This window comes from Halichoerus grypus, chromosome 5 (assembly GCF_964656455.1).
Source record: "Halichoerus grypus chromosome 5, mHalGry1.hap1.1, whole genome shotgun sequence".
Taxonomy (NCBI): domain Eukaryota; kingdom Metazoa; phylum Chordata; class Mammalia; order Carnivora; family Phocidae; genus Halichoerus; species Halichoerus grypus.
The window spans coordinates 143,075,072-143,093,658 of record NC_135716.1 but is presented as its reverse complement, the minus strand read 5'-3'; the positions used below and the strand labels follow the sequence as shown (position 1 = coordinate 143,093,658).

The window sequence follows — 18,587 nt, the reverse complement described above, 5'->3', positions numbered from 1 at the left end:
CTGTGCCCATGACTTCCCAATGTCTACATCCCCACCCCTGGCGTGCTGCTTGGTCTATCACAGGCTCCCATTAAATACGTGCTGATATTCCAAGTTTTGAACCGACGTTGAGCTCCTTGAGGGCCAGGCCCAGGTCTGATTCACATTAGTAGCCCTGCGAGGTAGCAGAGCGCCTGGCACAACAGACGCCAGGTAGGCCCACAGATCGGGGCCTGCTCGGGCGCTGGCATTTTACCCAGAAAGCCAGTCATCCTCCATCCCTGACCGTGGAGGGCCAAGGCCGGTCCAGATGTGGTTCTCTGGGGCTTAGGCCAGGACTCAGGGTTAGAAAAGCATCACGCATGCTTTATCTGCTGTGGGTTTTTCTTATTAGAATCTGCATTAATCGCTAACATGCCTTAGCCTCATCTGTAAGCTTCTATGCCCGGAGAGAATTTGGTGTTTGGGGCATGGTTTTTCCAAGCTAACCATTTTACAAATCAAAACCTAACGTGGAGTGTCCTTCAGAGCCACGGGAGGCCTCAGATGGCAGATGCTGCCGACAGGCCTGGAGTAGAGGGCGCTGGTGCTTCCCGCCCCCCCACCCTGGAACGCCAAGATAATGAGGGCATAAGTTTGTCGCTGACGGCTTCCCATCTTTTCTTGTACCACTTGGGGTAGTTCAAACTTCTTTCAAATAGAACCGCAGAGATTGAGACATAAGTAGATACCATCTAACTCCACTCTTTCATTTGACAGATGAAGAAAGTGGGGTCTAGAGATGAAAAGTAGCAACGATCCTGCAAAAGAGACATGACTGTCTCCACTTTACAGAGGAGTACACTGAGGCGGGAAAGCTAAGTAAGCAACCCCAGGTCCCAGAGCTAGTCATGAGGTGGCGGAATCATCCAGGTCTGCCAGACTGTGGGGGCAAATGCCATCAATGCTACACCCAACTGGTTCAAAGGTGATTTTCCTCAAGTCCCCCAGGGAAGCTGCACTGGGGGAGGCCAGGGTCTCCTCTGCCCACCTCCACTTCCTGAAGCTCCACAGAGAAGCACTGGGGGATGGGCCGGGGGCTGCTCTGAGTGCAGCATTTCCCACAGACCCTGACAGGCAGCAATTGTGCTCTAAAAAAGCTTTGCACATTGGACATTCAGAGGGTTGAGATCTCTGCGTAGCATCAGTAGAAGCAAGCCTGCCGAAGAGCACTGTCCTCCTTGGAATTTAGTCTCAGGGGTTGTTTCAGGGCAACATAACCTGAGAGCTAAAAATAGAGCCCTATGTTTATATGTTGTATATATGGGTATCCGTGAGTTGTGCATGTTAAAATGCGTGCATTTGCAAGGCTTCTCCAGTGTATGGTGTGTGCACGGCTGCGTGTGCGTGTGTAGTAAGATGCTAGGGCCATGGAGGACTAAGGAGGCTCTTCTCTTCCTCCCACCCTCTTCCCCTGCCTCCTTCCCTTCCTTCTTTCCAGAAACATACAGGCACTATAATTTTTTCCTCCCTCAAAGATGCGAACAGACGTTCGGTCCGAATATACCCCTCACTCCTCACCCCTGCAGAGGAGGTCTCTGGCTGTAATCACCGCTGGTAGGAGGTGGTCGTGGGGGTGGGGGCGAGGGGGCAGGTCCTCCATTAAAGCAGATCTGAAGAAAGGCGGGTTGCCGTTAGGGGAAATGGAAATGAGAGTTGGGAACTTATATTCTGGGTTTTTTTTTGTTTTTTTAAGATTTTATTTATTTGACACAGAGAGGGAGAGGGAGAGCGAGCATGAGCAGGGGGAGTGGCAAGCAGAGGGAGAAGCAGGCTCCCCGCTGAGCAGGGAGCCTGATGCAGGGGCTCGATCCCAGGACCCCGGCTTGACCAACTGAGCCACCCAGGCACCCTGGGAACTTATATTCTTTAAGTTTATCCTGGTGGGGTTGTTTTTGTGTTTTGAAGAGCAGTACCATGAAAAGAACAGACAGTGATCCTGGTGTCATCAAGACGAGCCTTCAAATCCATTTTCTCCCTTTTACAGGAGATGGAACTTTTATTACTAAAATTCTTAAGATTCGGGTTGGTTGGTTGGTTTCCAGCTGAAAACGAGGTAATCAAGATGCATCTCATCGAGTTACCGAGAGAACCGAAAGCTGTGGTGTGAGCTTGCCCCAGTGCCTGGTACACAGAAGGCACCAGAAACAGGTCAGCACCTTTATCTTTTCGGCGGCTGTAGAGCATACAGTGCAGAGTTGGTTTCAAAATTACCCAGTATTTTTCTCTTGGAAGAAAATGAAGGAATGGGAGAAAAATGAACACAGACCCACTCCTCCAAGCACCTTTGCAAAACACTGAAATTACATTTGTAAAATTGCTTCCAGACCCGGGTAAAGTATAAAAAAATGAAATAGGAAACTAAGTATCTTCGTTAAATTAGCTTTCTAAAAGCAAAGCAAAAGCAAAACAACAACAAATGAAGAAGGGGGAGGGGCACGCGATTCGTGAATAAATAAAATCCCCGCTTGAGGCTTTTCGGGGCCCACCTTTCGGCTCTGGATCCCAGGTAATGGGAAGCCCGGAGGCGTCCGGGCTTGGAAAGGATTGCAAGGGAAAACAAAACAAAACAAAACCCTTCTGCTAGTTTTTCCAAATCCTAATTATGTTTTTTAAGTAAGTCAAAATCAAAACGTTCTCTCTGCAAACAGCTTATGATCCCCTGAGCTACGTCTGACCTCTCAGCGCCTTCTTGCTCTTCATCAAAGGGGCCGAAAGCAGGAAGTGCCTTGGCACAGGGACCTCATTCAAGGGGAGAGGAAAGGCAGGGGACCGTATGTAACTCACAAAGAGAAACAGACCAGCCGCCCTCTGTGCTGCAGCTGGAGAGGTGGATCTGCACTGTCCCAGCGCCTCTAGGAAGTCAGAGCAGACGTGGCCATGGGAGGGGTGACACAGGGGTTCAGATCATGGCCCCACCACTAGCTGAGGAACCCCACCCCCACCCCCATCACACTGCTTAGCCTCCCGGGGCCTTGGTCTCTGGATCCCAGCAGCAGGGATACACATGTCATGCCTCACCATGTTATTATGAGATCACGTGTGCTCACGGAGGCAGAATTATTCTGTCACACTTGAAATCACTCTAAGTCGTCAGATAATGACAATTTTTAAAGCCTTTCCCTCAGCAGGGGATGGAGGAGGGCTGGCATGGCGAACACCACAAGGAATTTGATGACAGGGCTTGGATGTGAGCAATAGTGCTAGTGTCCGTGTAAATTCTGACAGTTCACGTGAACTCTCCGAGCCTTACTCAGTAATCCTTTCCCACAAAAGAGACAATATTACTTATAACCTAGGGTGCCTGGAAGGGTCAACTGAGTTAAATGGATGTTCAGAGAACAGGGCTTGTTACCATAAAGCGTGATATGAGTGTCTTCGTCACTTTTTAACTTCAAAATGGGTGCACAATCCTTATCAAACAGCCACGATAAATATTAATTTTATTTGAAAGATGAGAAACACCTAGAAAATAAAACAACTTCTCACTGATGCTATGGCAGAGCTCAAAACAGAACCTCATTTTTCTAGCTAACTTCCCTTTCAAGGATTTCACAATGAAGTCTATCCCTAACCATCCCAAGGGCTCTCTGCACAGAAGAGATTTAAGCTGGGGCTGGATGCTGCACTCCATTGGAATCAGAAGGAAGGTACTTACCACCAGATACAGCATAGTATACATGGAGAAGGAGGCGTGGCCAGAGAAGAAGGACTTCCTGCAAGAGCAAGAGAGGGCCATGAAAGGGCCATATTCACACGCCTGACACATGTTTGCCTGTCTGTCTTCCCTCCCTAGACTGTGACCTTGAGAGCAGCACCATCTTGTGTGGTTTTGCATCCTTTGTCGTGCTTTGGACACACTGTCTAGAACCTAGCAGGCACCCATGGATGCGTGAGTAAGCAAAAGAATGGATGAATGGATGGATGGATGGATGGATAGATGGATGGACTTACCAGTGTTCTACCATAACTACTTATTTATCTATGTATCTAAATCATTTGACCCTGAGTTCCTTAAGAATGGGGACTATGCCTTATTCACCCCTTGAAACCAAAGCCCAGCACTGAGCTTGGCACCTCATGTAGTGTTCCCTGAACTGCCTGTATCCGGAGCGCGCACACTGTGACCATGGTAGGCGGTGACTCACCTGGCCTCCTGGACTTTGCTGTCATCACCTCTGCATTTGTAGTTTTCAATGTAGCCCTCGGAGCAGTTGATCTGGCTGAAATCGGGGTTGCAGACATTCAGGAAGTGAGGACGCAGGCGCCCTATGGAGACTTTGGCAATGTCTGTGAAGGACTGGCTGATAGCACAGCCGAAGAGGAAGCAGCCCACCTGCTTATAGAGGGCCGCCACGTAGGGGTTCTGAACCGTTGACCGGGACTTCTCCTTCAGGTAGTAGATGCGGTAGAACTCCCCAGTGATGATCTGAAAGGAAACCAACAGGGGAATTAGGCAGAATCAAGGCCTGTCATCAAAGTGGAGGTGGTAAAGGATATTCAGTGACATAAGAGAATGTTCAGTATATAATGGCAGGCTATAATCTAGAAAATCTCAATTTGCAGCACGCCTGGGTGGCTCAGTCGGTTAAGCATCTGCCTTCTTCGGCTCAGGTCATGATTCTGGAGTCCCGGGACTGAGCCCCAAATTGGCTCCCTGCTCAGCGGGGAGCCTGCTTCTCCGTCTCCCTCTGCCCCTCCCCCTCCTTGTGTACACGCTCACTCTGTCTCTCAAATAAATAAATAAAACCTTAAAAAAAAAAGGAAAATCTCAATTTTCTATTTGAGAAATATATGGACAGAAATATGCATGGAATGAAATATAGGAGTGCTAACACAGTCATTTTTCCCTTTTTGAAAAAGTCCCACATGGCCATATGGTACCTTTGTAACAACAAAAATATACAATCAAAAATATTTATACATAAACATATATAATATTAAATATATATATATATATATATATATATAGATGTTGGGGCTCCTGGGTGGCTCAGTTGGTTGTGGCTCAGGTCATGATCTCAGGGTCCTGGGATCGAGTCCCGCGTCAGGCTCCCTGCTCAGGAGCCTGCTTCTCCCTCTCCCACTCTCCCTGCTTGTACTCTCTCTCTCTGTCAAATAAATAAATAAAATCTTTAAAATATATATATATATATATGTATGTTATATCTAACAGTTATATGTATTATTTTTAACAAAGAAAGAGACAAATAAAGACCCAGATATAGAAAAAAAGATTAGATGAACAATCAAGGACATGGTTAAGGCTTGGTGGCCAGAAAGTCAGAGGATCTGAGCCAATCTCAGGATACTGGGCTTCAGAGTCAGGGATCATCAGCCTTGTGTCAACACTGAGCCATGTTAGGGGTTTCTATAGGAAGGTGAATGCCCAAGAACATGTCTTGGGTTTGAGTCCCGGCTCTGCCACCTGCCTGGTGTCGCTTAGCCATGACAACCTCTCCAAGCTTCGGTTTCCTTCTCCATGAAAGGAGGCTGCACACGCCCTTGCCAAGTCGTGGGTTTAAATCTGGTAACATGGATGAGAAATGACCTGGGTCACAGAAAGTGATTCTTTCATTTTCCTTCTGAGAAGAATGCTGTGATGAGAACACTGGCCTACAAACCAAGGAACTTGTAACACCATGCCCTTCGGTGTTTGCAAATTTCTAAGCCTGCAGCCATTGTCTCCCATCTCCTCAATCCTAGAGGACAGCCAGTGAGTCTTGGCTTTCATACCCTTCCTCCATCCCAACGTGTTTACTCCTAACACTTAGGGGAGGCTTCTCAAGCCTGGGAAAAGAAAAGCCACCAGTTACTGATTACCCACTGCATACCAGGGATTGCTCCAGTAGGCTTTATTTCATGAAATCCTGACAACAGCCATGAGACCGGTGTGGCTGAAGCTCAGACAGGGGAAGCAGCCCAACCCAAACTGCCCGGTTTTACAGTAAGACCGGGGGTCCAGCTTGTTCTCCGTAAGGCCACTGCCCGTGATGCCTACACAGCAGAGGACTCTGGTCACGCCCAACCACACAGCCTGCTGCTCTTGTCTTAACTCCATCGCACAGCCCCGGCCACTTCCTGATGGCAACCACAGTCCAGGGACAACAGCAGTCAACTCATCATGCACCACAGAGCTCCTTTTACAGTTTCTCACAGGGCAGGGTGATGAGCCACACTTGCTCTTTCAGGGAGCACAGATCATGTTCCCAACCACGAGGGAAGTAATAGACGGACATATCCGGGCACTCCTTTTCAAAGTCTCCCGTTATTGTTTTACAGCTGGGGAAGGGGTCGAGGCATGGGGTCTGGTCCAAGTTCTCAAGGGCTCCCAAGTGCAGCGGGGGGATGGCCAGGTAGAAGGGAGATGCCAGCTGGGCCCAGGGGGCCAGCAGGTGTGGGAGCGAGAACAGCCACCAGCACTGCTAACGTTTGTGCAGCGATTCTGTGTTTATAAATACCTGATTAGTTCTAAGTGCCACACTCTGGCTCCCAGATTGCACTGAGTGTGATCCTACGTTACAGAGAGATGGTCAAAGGCCAGTCCAGCGCAGTCCTGGCTTAGCCATTCTCTGGGAGAGCACCTGATCTCACAGATGTGCTCAGGCATTACTGGTTGAATGAATGAATGAATGAATGAAAGCAGGACCGTAGTCTTCATAGTTGTTTTATTCCAAACTGGAAATATCCTCTAAATGTTACCAAAAGTCCTTTGATAACATGTTGCAGAGATTAAAACCTGAGAAGCATAGCACGTCAGAAATGAAAGGGTCCATTATACATGGAAGAAACTGAGGTCCAAATTAACTCGCAAGGAAAGATTGGACCCAGGTGTTCCAGCTCCCCACCCAGCATTCTTTCCTACCATTGCTGGTCTAATTCCCCTTTGAACCTGTTTATACTTTTACCCTGTGTAACCTTGCAGGCTAACAGGTTCCAGATGTTCACTACCACCATCATGCTCTTTCTTCTTTATTTATAAATCATGCTCACATGACTTTGGAGGCAGGGAGATGGCCACTCAACTAGAAGGCCGTGGCCAGAGTTCAAGTCCCTACTCACTGAGTGAATCTGAGATAAGCCAGTGTCTCCATTTGCAAAATGAGGGCGCTTGACTCTGTAATTTATCACTTCATAATTGCAATGACATTCATTTTCAACTCTCCTGTGCTACGTCCACCACTGGCCTCCCCACCAAGCAAAGGTAATAAGCAACAGCAGAGGACAGTACTTTCTCAGAGACGATGCCACGGCTACGGGACACAACCAAGGCCCCACGCACAAGGCCCTCCCTGCCCTTGGATGGTTCCTGAGTCCCTTGATGTGTCACAGCTGCAAATAAGAAACTCTAAATTGACTTGGCTTGAGCCTGACTTCCTATTTGATGCTGAAAAAGAACACGTGGCATTTCACTGCCAACCAGCATCTCGTACGTGAATTTACTGATTAATCTCAGGTGAGTCACCTTTCTGCTTCGGCCACTTCAGGGAGAAAGGTTTGGATTACAACTCAAGGACACCTTTCAGCTCTAACATCCCTTCATTCTAAAACTTTGGTTTCAGTGTCACAGGCCTGCACCCGGCAAACCACCAGTTAAAATGCTTCCTGCTCTCACGGGAGGAGAAAGAGGTAAAGAAGGCATTTCATGGCATCTCAAATTCCTAATAACAAAGCTATTAACAGCAGTAACCTTGTACATTTCTTTTGTACTTTACAGTTTCATTTGATCTGTGATTCTGTGAAGAACTTATACCCATTGCACAGCTGAGGATGGTAAGGCACTGAGGGACAGGCACTTAGCTGAAGGAATTGAGGCTTCTAAGTGACAGAGCTGAAGTAGAGCCCAGATAGTTCAAAGACACACAACAGACTATATCGACAGAATTTTTTGTTACAGATCTTCCTCGACTTACGGTGGGGTTACGTCCTGATAAACGCATCCTAAGTGGAAAATATCCTAAGTCAAAGATGCACTGAATACGCCTAACCTCCTGAACATCATAGCTTCGCCTAGCCTACCTTAAACATGCTCAGAACACTGACATTAGTCTACAGTTGGGCACAATCAACACCATAAAGCCTGTTTTATAATTAAGTGTACAATAGCGCATGTAATTTATTGGATACTGCACTGAAGGTGAAAAAGAGAATGGTTGCATGGGTACAGAAAGGCTGTTTACCCTCGCGATCACAGGGCTTGACTGGGAGGTGAGGCTCACTGCTGCTGCCCAGCATCACAAGAAAGCACCGTACCATGGATCCTTAGCCCATGAAAAAAAAAATCAAAATGGAAAATCAAAGTATGGCTTCTACTGAATGCATATTGCTTGCACACCATCGTAAAGTCGAAAAATCGTAACTCAAACCACCATAAATCGGGGATCAGCTGTATTTCTATCGTTTATTAAAAACGATTTCCACTGCAGAACAGCAATTGCGTATTTTCAAGGACAGGGCCAGGCTGAAGCCATTTAGCAGACACATGACTCCAGGACCACATGGCTTCTGGGGCAGCCCTGACAGATCTCGCAGTTAATGAGCAACAAATTATGTATTTTCTCTATCCCCTTGTACAGAAGGGTCGGGGAGTCGACAACACAGCCATAAATCATCATTATGAACCAGCCGGACTTGGCTTCTTGTAATCCTAACCCTTAAAAGACCATTGAATGAGATTCAGGCTGTGAGAGGCGGCCCAAATACCTCACCTCTGCAGAAGAGGCAAAGGTTTAAATTGTTCTCTGACACGTTACACACCTAACGCCGGAGTTCCAGATTTACTGCTTTCGGACCTTATTCATTACTCACAATGTTTTTATTCCTGGGTAATAAAATCAGCTCTTCCCTCCCCCTACAAAGGCTCAGGCCCCACCCGGGACTCCCGCCCCTCCCTCCCCCCCAGCCCTCAATTCTGCTACAGTCAGCAAGGTTGTGATATGTAAATTTCACTACCCAGAAGAATGCCTTCAATGTTGATCCCTTTCTGAAACAGCGAGCAAGCGAGCAACACATTCTGGGGCGAATGGCAAGCTGCCAGGCAGCAGAGGAGAATTCTCCCCGACCTGCCTTTTAAAGCACTTGGCACAGAAATCTGGAAACTAATAAAGTGGGAAAGCATTGCAATTAAGCTCCGAGGGGACAGAAAGGGATCGTTCCTTGCCTGAGAACGGTTAATGGTTTGTCCCCATCTCCAAGAGAGCCCTTCTCTACCTATCCTTTCTGGTGTCAAAGAGCTCCACTGCCCACATGTTCACAAATATCAAAGTGTTCTGGGGAGGAAATTTGGAGATCATTGACTTTTTGGAAAGGAGAGAGCACGGGGTGGTCAAAGAGGCACTGATTTTGGAACTAGAAAAACCTCAGTCTGAATCCCATCTCTTACCTTAGGCAAGTGGCTTCACCTCTCTGGGCTTAGGTCTCCTCATCGATAAAAATAAAATGAATACCATCCACCTGGTGGGATTGCCAAGGGATGCAAGGAGGTGATATGCCAAATGCCTGGCCCCCAGCAGAAGACCCCTCCAAAAGTTAATTTTTTTCTCTTTCCCTTAGAGAAGAGGAAACAAAAAATGAACACACACTTGTAGAATTTATCTTTTCTAAGATCCTTCCAAAAGTTCCTTGGAAAAGAACATTCCAAATTGAACAGTTTGGAAGTACCGCCCCTCCAGAGTAGGACCAGAAAATATGTGTATGGATACATTGGTTTTGACCATTGTATCTACAGGATGTCTTTCTTAGGGGAACAAAGCAGAAGAGAAGTCTAAACCCCAGGCAGCAAGAGAAGGCCTACGGTACTGTTTATGTCATTTGTCACATTCCCCTCTATAAATGATCCCAAGAAAAGTTAAGACTTTTGCACAGCATCCCAACAATCCCTCTTCGAGAGATTGCTGAGCTCGAAAGACAAACTTCCCTATTTTCTGATCTGCTTGAATAATAATATTTGCGTAGCACTTTACAACTTACAAAGCATTTTCACATCCATTGCATTATCTGCTTCTCACAACACCCTAGGAATTACTAAATTATTGTCACCACTTTATAAGTGAGTATGGGGAAGGCCAGAGAGGCCGGTGAATCAGGCTTTATCAGAAATTCGGCGATGACAGGGCTGTTACTGCAGTGTGGACCCCACTCCAGTCCTTGTGCCTTGTCCCACGGCATGAAGCCGGCTTTCTCTGCCAAGTCCTGGCAAGCAGCAGGATCTGTGTTTCCAGGGAGATGGATGCTCCTAGAGCACCTGGTAAGGTCACATACTCGTCATGCACTTGCATACCTCAGTCCCTGCTAGCCACAGAGCGCCAAGCTGTTCTTTTACATCTCAGTTATGCATATTAATGAACTTCTTTCCGCCCAGAACAGACTCATTCATTCAACAAACCCTGGATGATGGACAACAAAGAAGGGAGAATCATTTTTCTCAGTCCCAAGCGAAAGGAAAAATATATTTGGGTCCTGCTTCTAAGGATGGAGCCAGGAGTGTAACTGTATTTTCTCTGAAGCTGGATGCTCCATCTAGTACAACAAGATGCAGTATCTTTAGTGACTAGAAAGAATTGATGAGAAATTTAATCTTCGTTTCTTCTCCCACTTGGTTGTCTTCAGCCTCTTGGCAGGGGATCAGTGCCCTGCAGACGGGGGCACACGGGGAAAGGCGAGGACAGAGCTCTGTGCAAGGCCACCAGTGGAGTTTCTGGGCCCTGTGGGTCAGTCAAAACTCCAATATCTAGAATATAGACAGCAAAGAGGCCAGAGAGAGGCCACAGAAGCTAATTAGGACTGAAATCAGTGGTGGTTGCCCGAAGCTCATACGCTTTATGAAGAAGGCAGTCTGGAGCATGAAGCATCATTTTCCTAAAGGTCGGGGACTCAGAACCACGGGTCTCCTAGATGACAGCCCTGCCTGCCCTTGCAAAGGGGTCCTGAATGGGTTTTCTGTAGCACTGCCTGCTGCCCATCTCTTACTCTGTTTTGACACCAAATTCCCTAAACTTTCTGAGTATCGCACCACGGTGCTTTTCTTCCTATTTCTCAAACACCTTTCTCCTTCCAGTGGCTCCCCCCTTCAGGGTTCTATCAGATAAATGTGGGTCTTCCTGGGGCTGAAGCCTGGCCTTTCTGCTGTGATCTCTGCTGCTTCAACAGTTTGAATTATTACCTCTGGGAAGATGACCACCCAAAGGACATCTCTCTCTCTCTTTCTCTCTCTCGTTTCAGCTCACCCCTTATTCCAATCAGTCCTCTTCCAATCTTCTGCCACATCTCCCAACTAGCTATCACCGGTAACATCAGCATGCCAACCTATATGATCACACTCATTCCAACTTCCATCCCAAACCTCACTGCTCTTCCCTTCATCTCTGTTCCAGTCACCACCATACAGGTGGTGCAAAGACATGACCCTGCAGACCTCACCTCCTTATCCCACTGTCATCCAATTCTGGTCATCCTACTTCTGCAAGCTGTCTCCCATCCATCTCTTTCTCTCTCTTCCCCTTGCATTGTCTCTACCATGGTCCAGGCCTCATCCTCACCTTGGCTGCAAAACTGACAAAGCTAGCTTCAAACACTTTCATCAGTCTCTAGCTCATTAATTCGGGTAGAAACTCCTTGACATTCAAGGCATTTCACAATCTCACTGTGCTCTTTTTCTACCCTATCTCTATCTACTCCCTGATGCTCTATTTCTCCAGCCAAACAGGTTTGTTTTACATTTCCTGAAAACACTCCATTGTTTGAGCTTCTCATCCCTGAAGCAATCCCTTCTGCCTGGAAGGCCAGGCTCTCTGATGAAAGTCCCACCTGCCCTTCAAAGTAGAGCTCCAGTGTCAACTCGCAGATGGGGTTAGAGTTCTGGCTCTTCTAACTCAGGGGTCTTGGACGACTGAGCGCTCTAACTCTCAGTTTCCTTATGTGTAAAATGGGGACGATGCCAGTACAAAGAGCTCCAGGGCCACTGTGATAATTAAGTGGGGCTAGTGCTCCATGGACGATGATAATGGCAATGATGATGGAGTCTTCAGCAATGAAAGTAAGTGATCTTCCTCTGAATTCCCATAGCAGCACTTTACTTAGCCCTCACACCATCTACTGCCTTTGGCCTCTTTTGTCCTTGAAGCTCTCAGCTCCGGGGCCCACCACCAGCAGAGAGTGCTCTGGCTCCCCTCATGTTCTCTGACCAGCTCCTCAGTCTCCCTGAGAGTAACAGTGCAGTTGGTCTTCTCCTTGCCCGGCTTCCCCTTTGGACCATCGGCTCCTGGGGGTAGTATCTGTGTCTCGTACACCAGCTGCAGGCAGAGGTGTCTCCCACAATGCCTGCTTGTTCTAAGGGAGGTCTCACCAAGCATCCACCTACAGCAGGCTACTGCCTCCTGCAAAAACCACTTCATACAGAACACTACTGCACACCGTCGGTCTTAGGATCTTACGCAGTTATCTGCCCAGTGGTCTACATGTGTTGCCTTCCTCCATATATTGAGCTCTCCAAGCAAGCCCAGAAACTACACGTTTTTATAGCTCATGGAATAAAGAGCACTCTGCATAGCACCTAGCACAGAGTAGGCATTCCATAAATGTCAGTTCAAGCACTGGGCTTTGAAGCCAGAGAGACTTGGGTTTTAATTCCTGCTCCCTCATTCACTAAACAGAGAGTAACCATGCACTAGCAGCCTCTCCCTCTTAAGCCTCATACCCTGCCCTATTTGTAAAAGAGGGTAATTAATACCTACCTCATCTAACTGTTGAAGAGGATTTAAGATAAGGCATTAGTCCCCCCACCATTGGATAGCTTGTAAATGTTATCAGATTCTCCACCCCATTCCCTAACATACACCCACTGACTCACAGAATGGATTTCTCAGCCTTCAGAGCATTATCACTTAAAATGGATAAATTAAAAACCACTTTCATACTGGATACATTTTCCAAGTAGTCATTAACCCCTAAGAGCTACAGAGAACGAAGGAAGAACTGCTGCAACTCTCACTTCTGCCAGGGGCTGGGTGTGTGTGTGTGTGTGTGTGTGTGTGTGTGTGTACAAACTAAATTCTAATCCCAATGCCTGTGTCTGTTAAATGGCAAATAGATGCCCCATCCCACCAGCCCCTCAGGGATAAGAAGGTCTCAGAAGAACTCTGTAGCCATCTGATCAGGGAACGAACCAGTTGAAGGATTCATGTGGCCACTCTCCGTGGGTGGTCCTGGTAATTGCACAGATGTAGTGGATTGTAAACTGGGGGACCGGGTCTCCTACCAAGGCACCGCTGGGCCAGCCCGACTTCACTGTTTTCAGAGTTGAAAACTTGCCCTAACCTTTAATGAGAAGGCAATCTTGGGGAACCTTGTTTTCTTGGCACTGGTCTCTCAGATAAAGGGGGCTGGGGGGTGGGGAGGAAGTAATGAAGTCCAGATGTGGGCACACTGAAGCCCGATCCTGAATAAACAAGTCTTGGAGGTATTAAGCTCTTCTTCTTGTCTCTCCAGCGAGAAATCTGCGTGTCCTACAGGGCCTGTTCCCATGCGCATCATGGGCCGTATTTAAGATTTTAGGGAAGCAGATGGGATACTTTTCCCTTCTGCATAGGTCCTCTGACATCTCCTGGCCTAATGCTTTTGATTTTCTGCCCAAAATATATGGCTTGTGATTTCTACAAACACATACTGAGCACCACAGCCTGTGCCCTGCACGAGCAGTTCAAAACCAGACCAGGCCGGTCCCTGTATTGCAGCTCACAGAGTAACCGAAAAATAAATAAGTAAACACACAGGACAGTTCCACACAGTAACTGCAAAGTCAGAGGCGGCCCAGGGAATCTCTGGGACCTTTGGAAGGTGGGGGAGGAGGCAATCAAGGAATGTTTCTTGGAGAGAGAGAGAGATGTCTGCCTGGAGTTTATTTAGTACCTACATGGGCAAGAGGGAAAGCCTGGTCTCGGCCTTCTAGGAACCTGTTATCTAGCTGGGGAGACAAGACCCGGACACAGATCATATTAGTAGGACAGAAGTATGGAAGGTGCTATTTGTCTGTCTGAGATGCAACTAGGGCAGAGGTGTACCACTGGGCCCCCAGCACCTGCTACCTTGGGGGTGCCTGAGAAGTAGCTGTGGAGGGCAGGCAGGCAGGCTTTACAAAGCAGCAGTGGTGCCATTATTTAGGGAAAAAAGAAAAAAAGAAAAGAAAGAAAAAGGTGCCTTTGAATCAGAGGACCCCTGGTCTGGCCCTGCCACTAATTAGTTATGGGAAAGTCACTTAATATCCTTGATCCCCAGTTGCCTTAGCTGTAACAATCCACCTCCCAGGACCACCGCCAGGTGCAAATCAGGGAATGTGCACATAATGTGCACTTGGTTAACTGTAGGACACTACGGAAATGAAAAGGATGATTCTCGCTGATGACACGCATAATGTCACTTGATTTGACCTCCAGAAAAACCCTACGGAGTTGGTGAACTACTGTTACCAATTTACAGAAAAGGAAGGTATAGTTCTTTTCCAAAGGGGTCTGATAATGAATAAGCACAAAAGTCAGGACGCGAACCTAAACCAGATGATGCCAAAGTCTGAGCTTCTTCTCCAGTGAGGAATATTACAGAAGTCACATTCAACAGGATCTTTGAGGAAAAGTAGAATTTATACGGCCAGAGGGAGAAGGGGATGCACCCATGACTCATCCATGCTTCAACTCCTAGATATTAAGAATCTATACAAACCACTTTCAGGGTCTGACCAAGGCACACACTGAGCCCATGTTTATTTGAAATGAATCCTGAGCATTTTTTCCATGTTAAAATCTTCGCCCGTAATACTCTTCACAGTGTAGAGCAAGGCAAACTGAGAGGAGGCTAGGTAGGGGGTGATACTTCACTGGTTTTGTTCCTAATCTCACGGCCGCTGGAGTCATTAAACCTTTACAAGGCAGGGACAAGAACCACTGCTTTGTGGATTTGGAAAGAATTCCTATTATGCTATAATTCCAGAATCTGAGATATGTCTGAAAAAGAAGTCAAAACGACTAGATTTTTCCATATCTCCTGCCATAAAAAGGTGTCTGCTTTCTCTATAACTGCTGATGATCTGCATGCCCACATCACACTCTAAACTGCACCCGGCCCCCCACTCCTTTGTTGTGGGGACACTCAAACTGGAGCAAGGGCATCCAAATCAGTCAAGGCTTCTCTTGTTGTTTTAAACAAACTCGAGGTCAGCAGGAGAAGGCCCCGGGCAGCAAGTTGCAGGATGATTAGATTTCCAGCCCTGGGTCCCCCTCCACCCTCCCCGACTGTCATTCACGCCCCCTGATCAGAAGCAGATCCTGGATGGAGCCAGCCAGGCTCTATGACCAGTCATAATGGGAAAGGGGGAAATGTGTTGTTGTTGTTTAATTTAGGCCGTATATAGCTTTTCCAGAATTGAGTATACTAAAGTGAATTACTCATTTTTCCTCTGAGGTCTCTGCTTCAGCTTGTTTCCATGAGGACTCTAGTACCTAATGGCAGGTTAAGTGGGTAAGCAGACCTCATGATGAGCCCACATCTCACACGTGCGTCCAGCTGAAGTGCAGGGGAAGCTGGACCCGGAGGTAAAGTCCTCCTGCAGAGAGCACTGGAGGGCGAGTCCAGAGATCTGTGTTTTAGTGAATTAACTACAAGGGAAGAGCGGGAGACAGGATGGGTCCCAAGGCTGGAGCTCCTTCCCTGATTCTATGTTTATTAGACATGAGGTCTTGGCAAAGTCACTTCACCACTTTTTGACTGTTTACTCATCTACAAAGAAAACAGTTAACATTTATTGAGTATACTATAGGTGCCAGGCACTGAGTTACTTTACATACATCATCTCCATTTAATAGATGAGCCTACTGAAGCTCACCGGGGTTAAGTAGCTTGCTGCACATTCCACAGCAGGAGTTCAGATATGCTCGTACGTTCAACCCCTATGCTAAACGGAGGGAGACCTTTAAGATTACCTAGCTGTTGGGGCTTCTGCAAGGGTGAAATGCTTAAACATGGCTCACAGGTTTCTACGGCACATAACAGCCCCTAACAAAGGCTCATCCTATGTCCAAGGCCGTGGCACGTGACTGCCTGTTTCAAGGAAACCTGAGAGGTCAAGGAGCACTTTAATTAAAACACCAACATGACATGAGGAGAGAAGCAAGCCAAACTAAACTCCTTGAAGCAGATCTTTCTCAGAAATGCTAGCATTTCAAGAGGAAGAAGGGGCTGGTCTTGGCCAACAGCAGGGAAAGAGCTGCTGAGCAGGAGTTTTGCTTGAAGAAGGAAGCACCGGAGAGAGGGGCAGCCCTCAGCGAAGCTTCTTTGGCACCCTGTGTCCATATAACCCAGCACAACAAAGTCCGTTCCCACAAACAATGGCGTTGGAGTCTCAAAGCCGACCCCATGAGTGAATGCGAACACAGATGAGGAAAATGAGGGCTGCAGAGAGCGGCGGTTCGCCAGGTTCACGTGCCTCTGAGGAGTGCCACTGCCCACTGCACCGGGCCTGGGAGCTGTCCCACCAGGCAAGCCCATGTCAACTGCATGCAGAGAGGGCAAAGGGCACGTGACACCCCGTCCCCATGCTATTCTTATCTTAACCACTCCTGGGTTATAGTCGGCTTCCTAGAAGCACTCAATTAACTGATCCTCCAAGTGTCAAAAACACCTGTTCAAACCTTAGTACAAGATATTGTACAATTATTTGCCTTCCGTGACAAACTTCTTTTCCACGAAAAGCCATTCTTCCTACAGAACTCACCCCCACACTGTCAATTTGGAGCAAATAGTAAAATTAGATTTTATATCTTCAGTTTCTGAACACAAAGATCCTCAGTCCACCTTTAAGAAACTACTAGAGTTGCCAAATGGACTGTATTTATTTTAAAGGTTGGAAAGAATTCTACTAGTCCCCATCCCCCTTCCCAATTTCAAACTGTTGATTGTGTGCCTGGTTTACGATGTTATTAAAAAACAAAGAGGGGTCTCAAAGTTTACAACCAACCTCCAGAGTGGGGAAGTCAAAAGAAAAACTTCATGAAGTGTGGTTCAGTACCATCAGCAGCTTGCATTTGATCCAGAATAGGCAAGAGTAGCCAACTGCCTATCTCTTGAGCAGTTAATTTGGATAGGACAGCCACTCTCAGTTTGAAATCAAGTCTGCAAAATGGAAAGAGGGCTATCAAATAAGCTAGGGATAGGCTTGAGCCCCAATTTTTATTTGCTGTAGACTTTGAGCATATCATTTAACCCCTTTTGAGCTTCTGGTTTTCCAGTTGTATAATGGGGATATTAGCACTTAACTTGCATGTAGTATTCTTAACTTCAGCTTCCTTCCTTCTTGGCTTCTAAGACAGGTCAAAGATAAGCTTCCAGGTTCTGGCTAATATAAACATGACTCAAGGATCTGAGAGGAAGAATTTATGACCTTGGTGGACAGGACGCCCGTCCCTTATGCCCACACGGCTGGGGTTCAAGGGCAGAGAACAAACAGAAAATTCTGGAGGTGGAGCATGGACAGCTGTGAAAATGTAGGACTCACAAATTACAAGACCGGATCACCATCGGATTACCACCGGATTACTCTCCCCACCCCTGCCCCAAATGGGCACATCTAAAACAGGGTGGCCATACCCCAATTGCCACGAGGTGACCAATGCTCAAAATAATTCTGGAGTTGGTCCCAAAGTCTGTGGTACATTTTTGCATCCTCAATGAGGACTTCACCCTTAAAGGGAAGATCTATATATTTACACTTGCACGTGAGTAACCTGTTCGGCAATTGAGAGTTTGCAAAGTATTTCAATATTCATGACCTCTCTTACTCTTCATCGTAATAGTATGTAGCAAGATGGTCATTCCTGGTTTTAAGAATGTACAGCCTGTCAGTGGAGTGCCAGGTCTAGAACCTCGGTCTCTCGATTTCAAGTCCCATTTTATCTTCACTTTGCCACCTGGATGTGAGAAGGGAACGATATACCAGAGAACACCAGTGGGATGACCACTGTTCCAGCAGCATAGCCATGGTGTGAAGACAGCCCAGAAAATGCCTGTGACATCTGATGGCATCTCCTCCCCCTCTTCTGGGGCTCAGCGTCATGGCTCAGAGCTCAGACTCTGAGCTAAGGGGTACCTGGGTTCAAATCATAACTCTGCCAAGTGAACTTGAGCAAATTATTTTTACTCCTGCAGACCTCAGTTTCTTAACTTGTAGAATAAAGATAAGAACAGTATCTAGACTTCACCAGATGGTTGTGAGGATCATGCAGGCCAAGTATTTTAAGGGGGACTTTGTATACTTTCATGATACTTTTAGTATATACGTGCATATATAGATTATACTCCTGGTGTATACATACATACATATATATTTAGTATTTGAAAATACTTTTTTTTTTTTTAAAGATTTTATATATTTGTCAGAGAGAAAGAGCACGAGCTGGGGGAGGGGCAGGCAGAGGGAGAAGCAGGCTCCCTGCTGAGCAAGGACCACACCCCCCCCCCATTTGGGACTCGATCCCAGGACCCCGGGATCATGACCTGAGCCAAAGGCAGATGCTTAACCAACTGAG

The 18,587-nt window shown here is 47.0% G+C and overlaps 1 protein-coding gene across 1 annotated transcript in view; it reads right to left on the bottom strand.

The window, feature by feature from the left end:
• Nucleotides 1-18,587, bottom strand: part of PLPP3 (phospholipid phosphatase 3) — an 82,314-nt gene that overhangs the window by 22,229 nt on the left and 41,498 nt on the right. Inside the window, exons 3-4 of the mRNA XM_036122823.2 lie at nt 4,167-4,447; nt 3,677-3,734 (exon numbers count right to left, since the gene is read on the bottom strand). Coding sequence (XP_035978716.1) covers nt 3,677-3,734; nt 4,167-4,447 — 339 coding nt within the window. The remainder of the gene's footprint in view (nt 1-3,676; nt 3,735-4,166; nt 4,448-18,587) is intronic.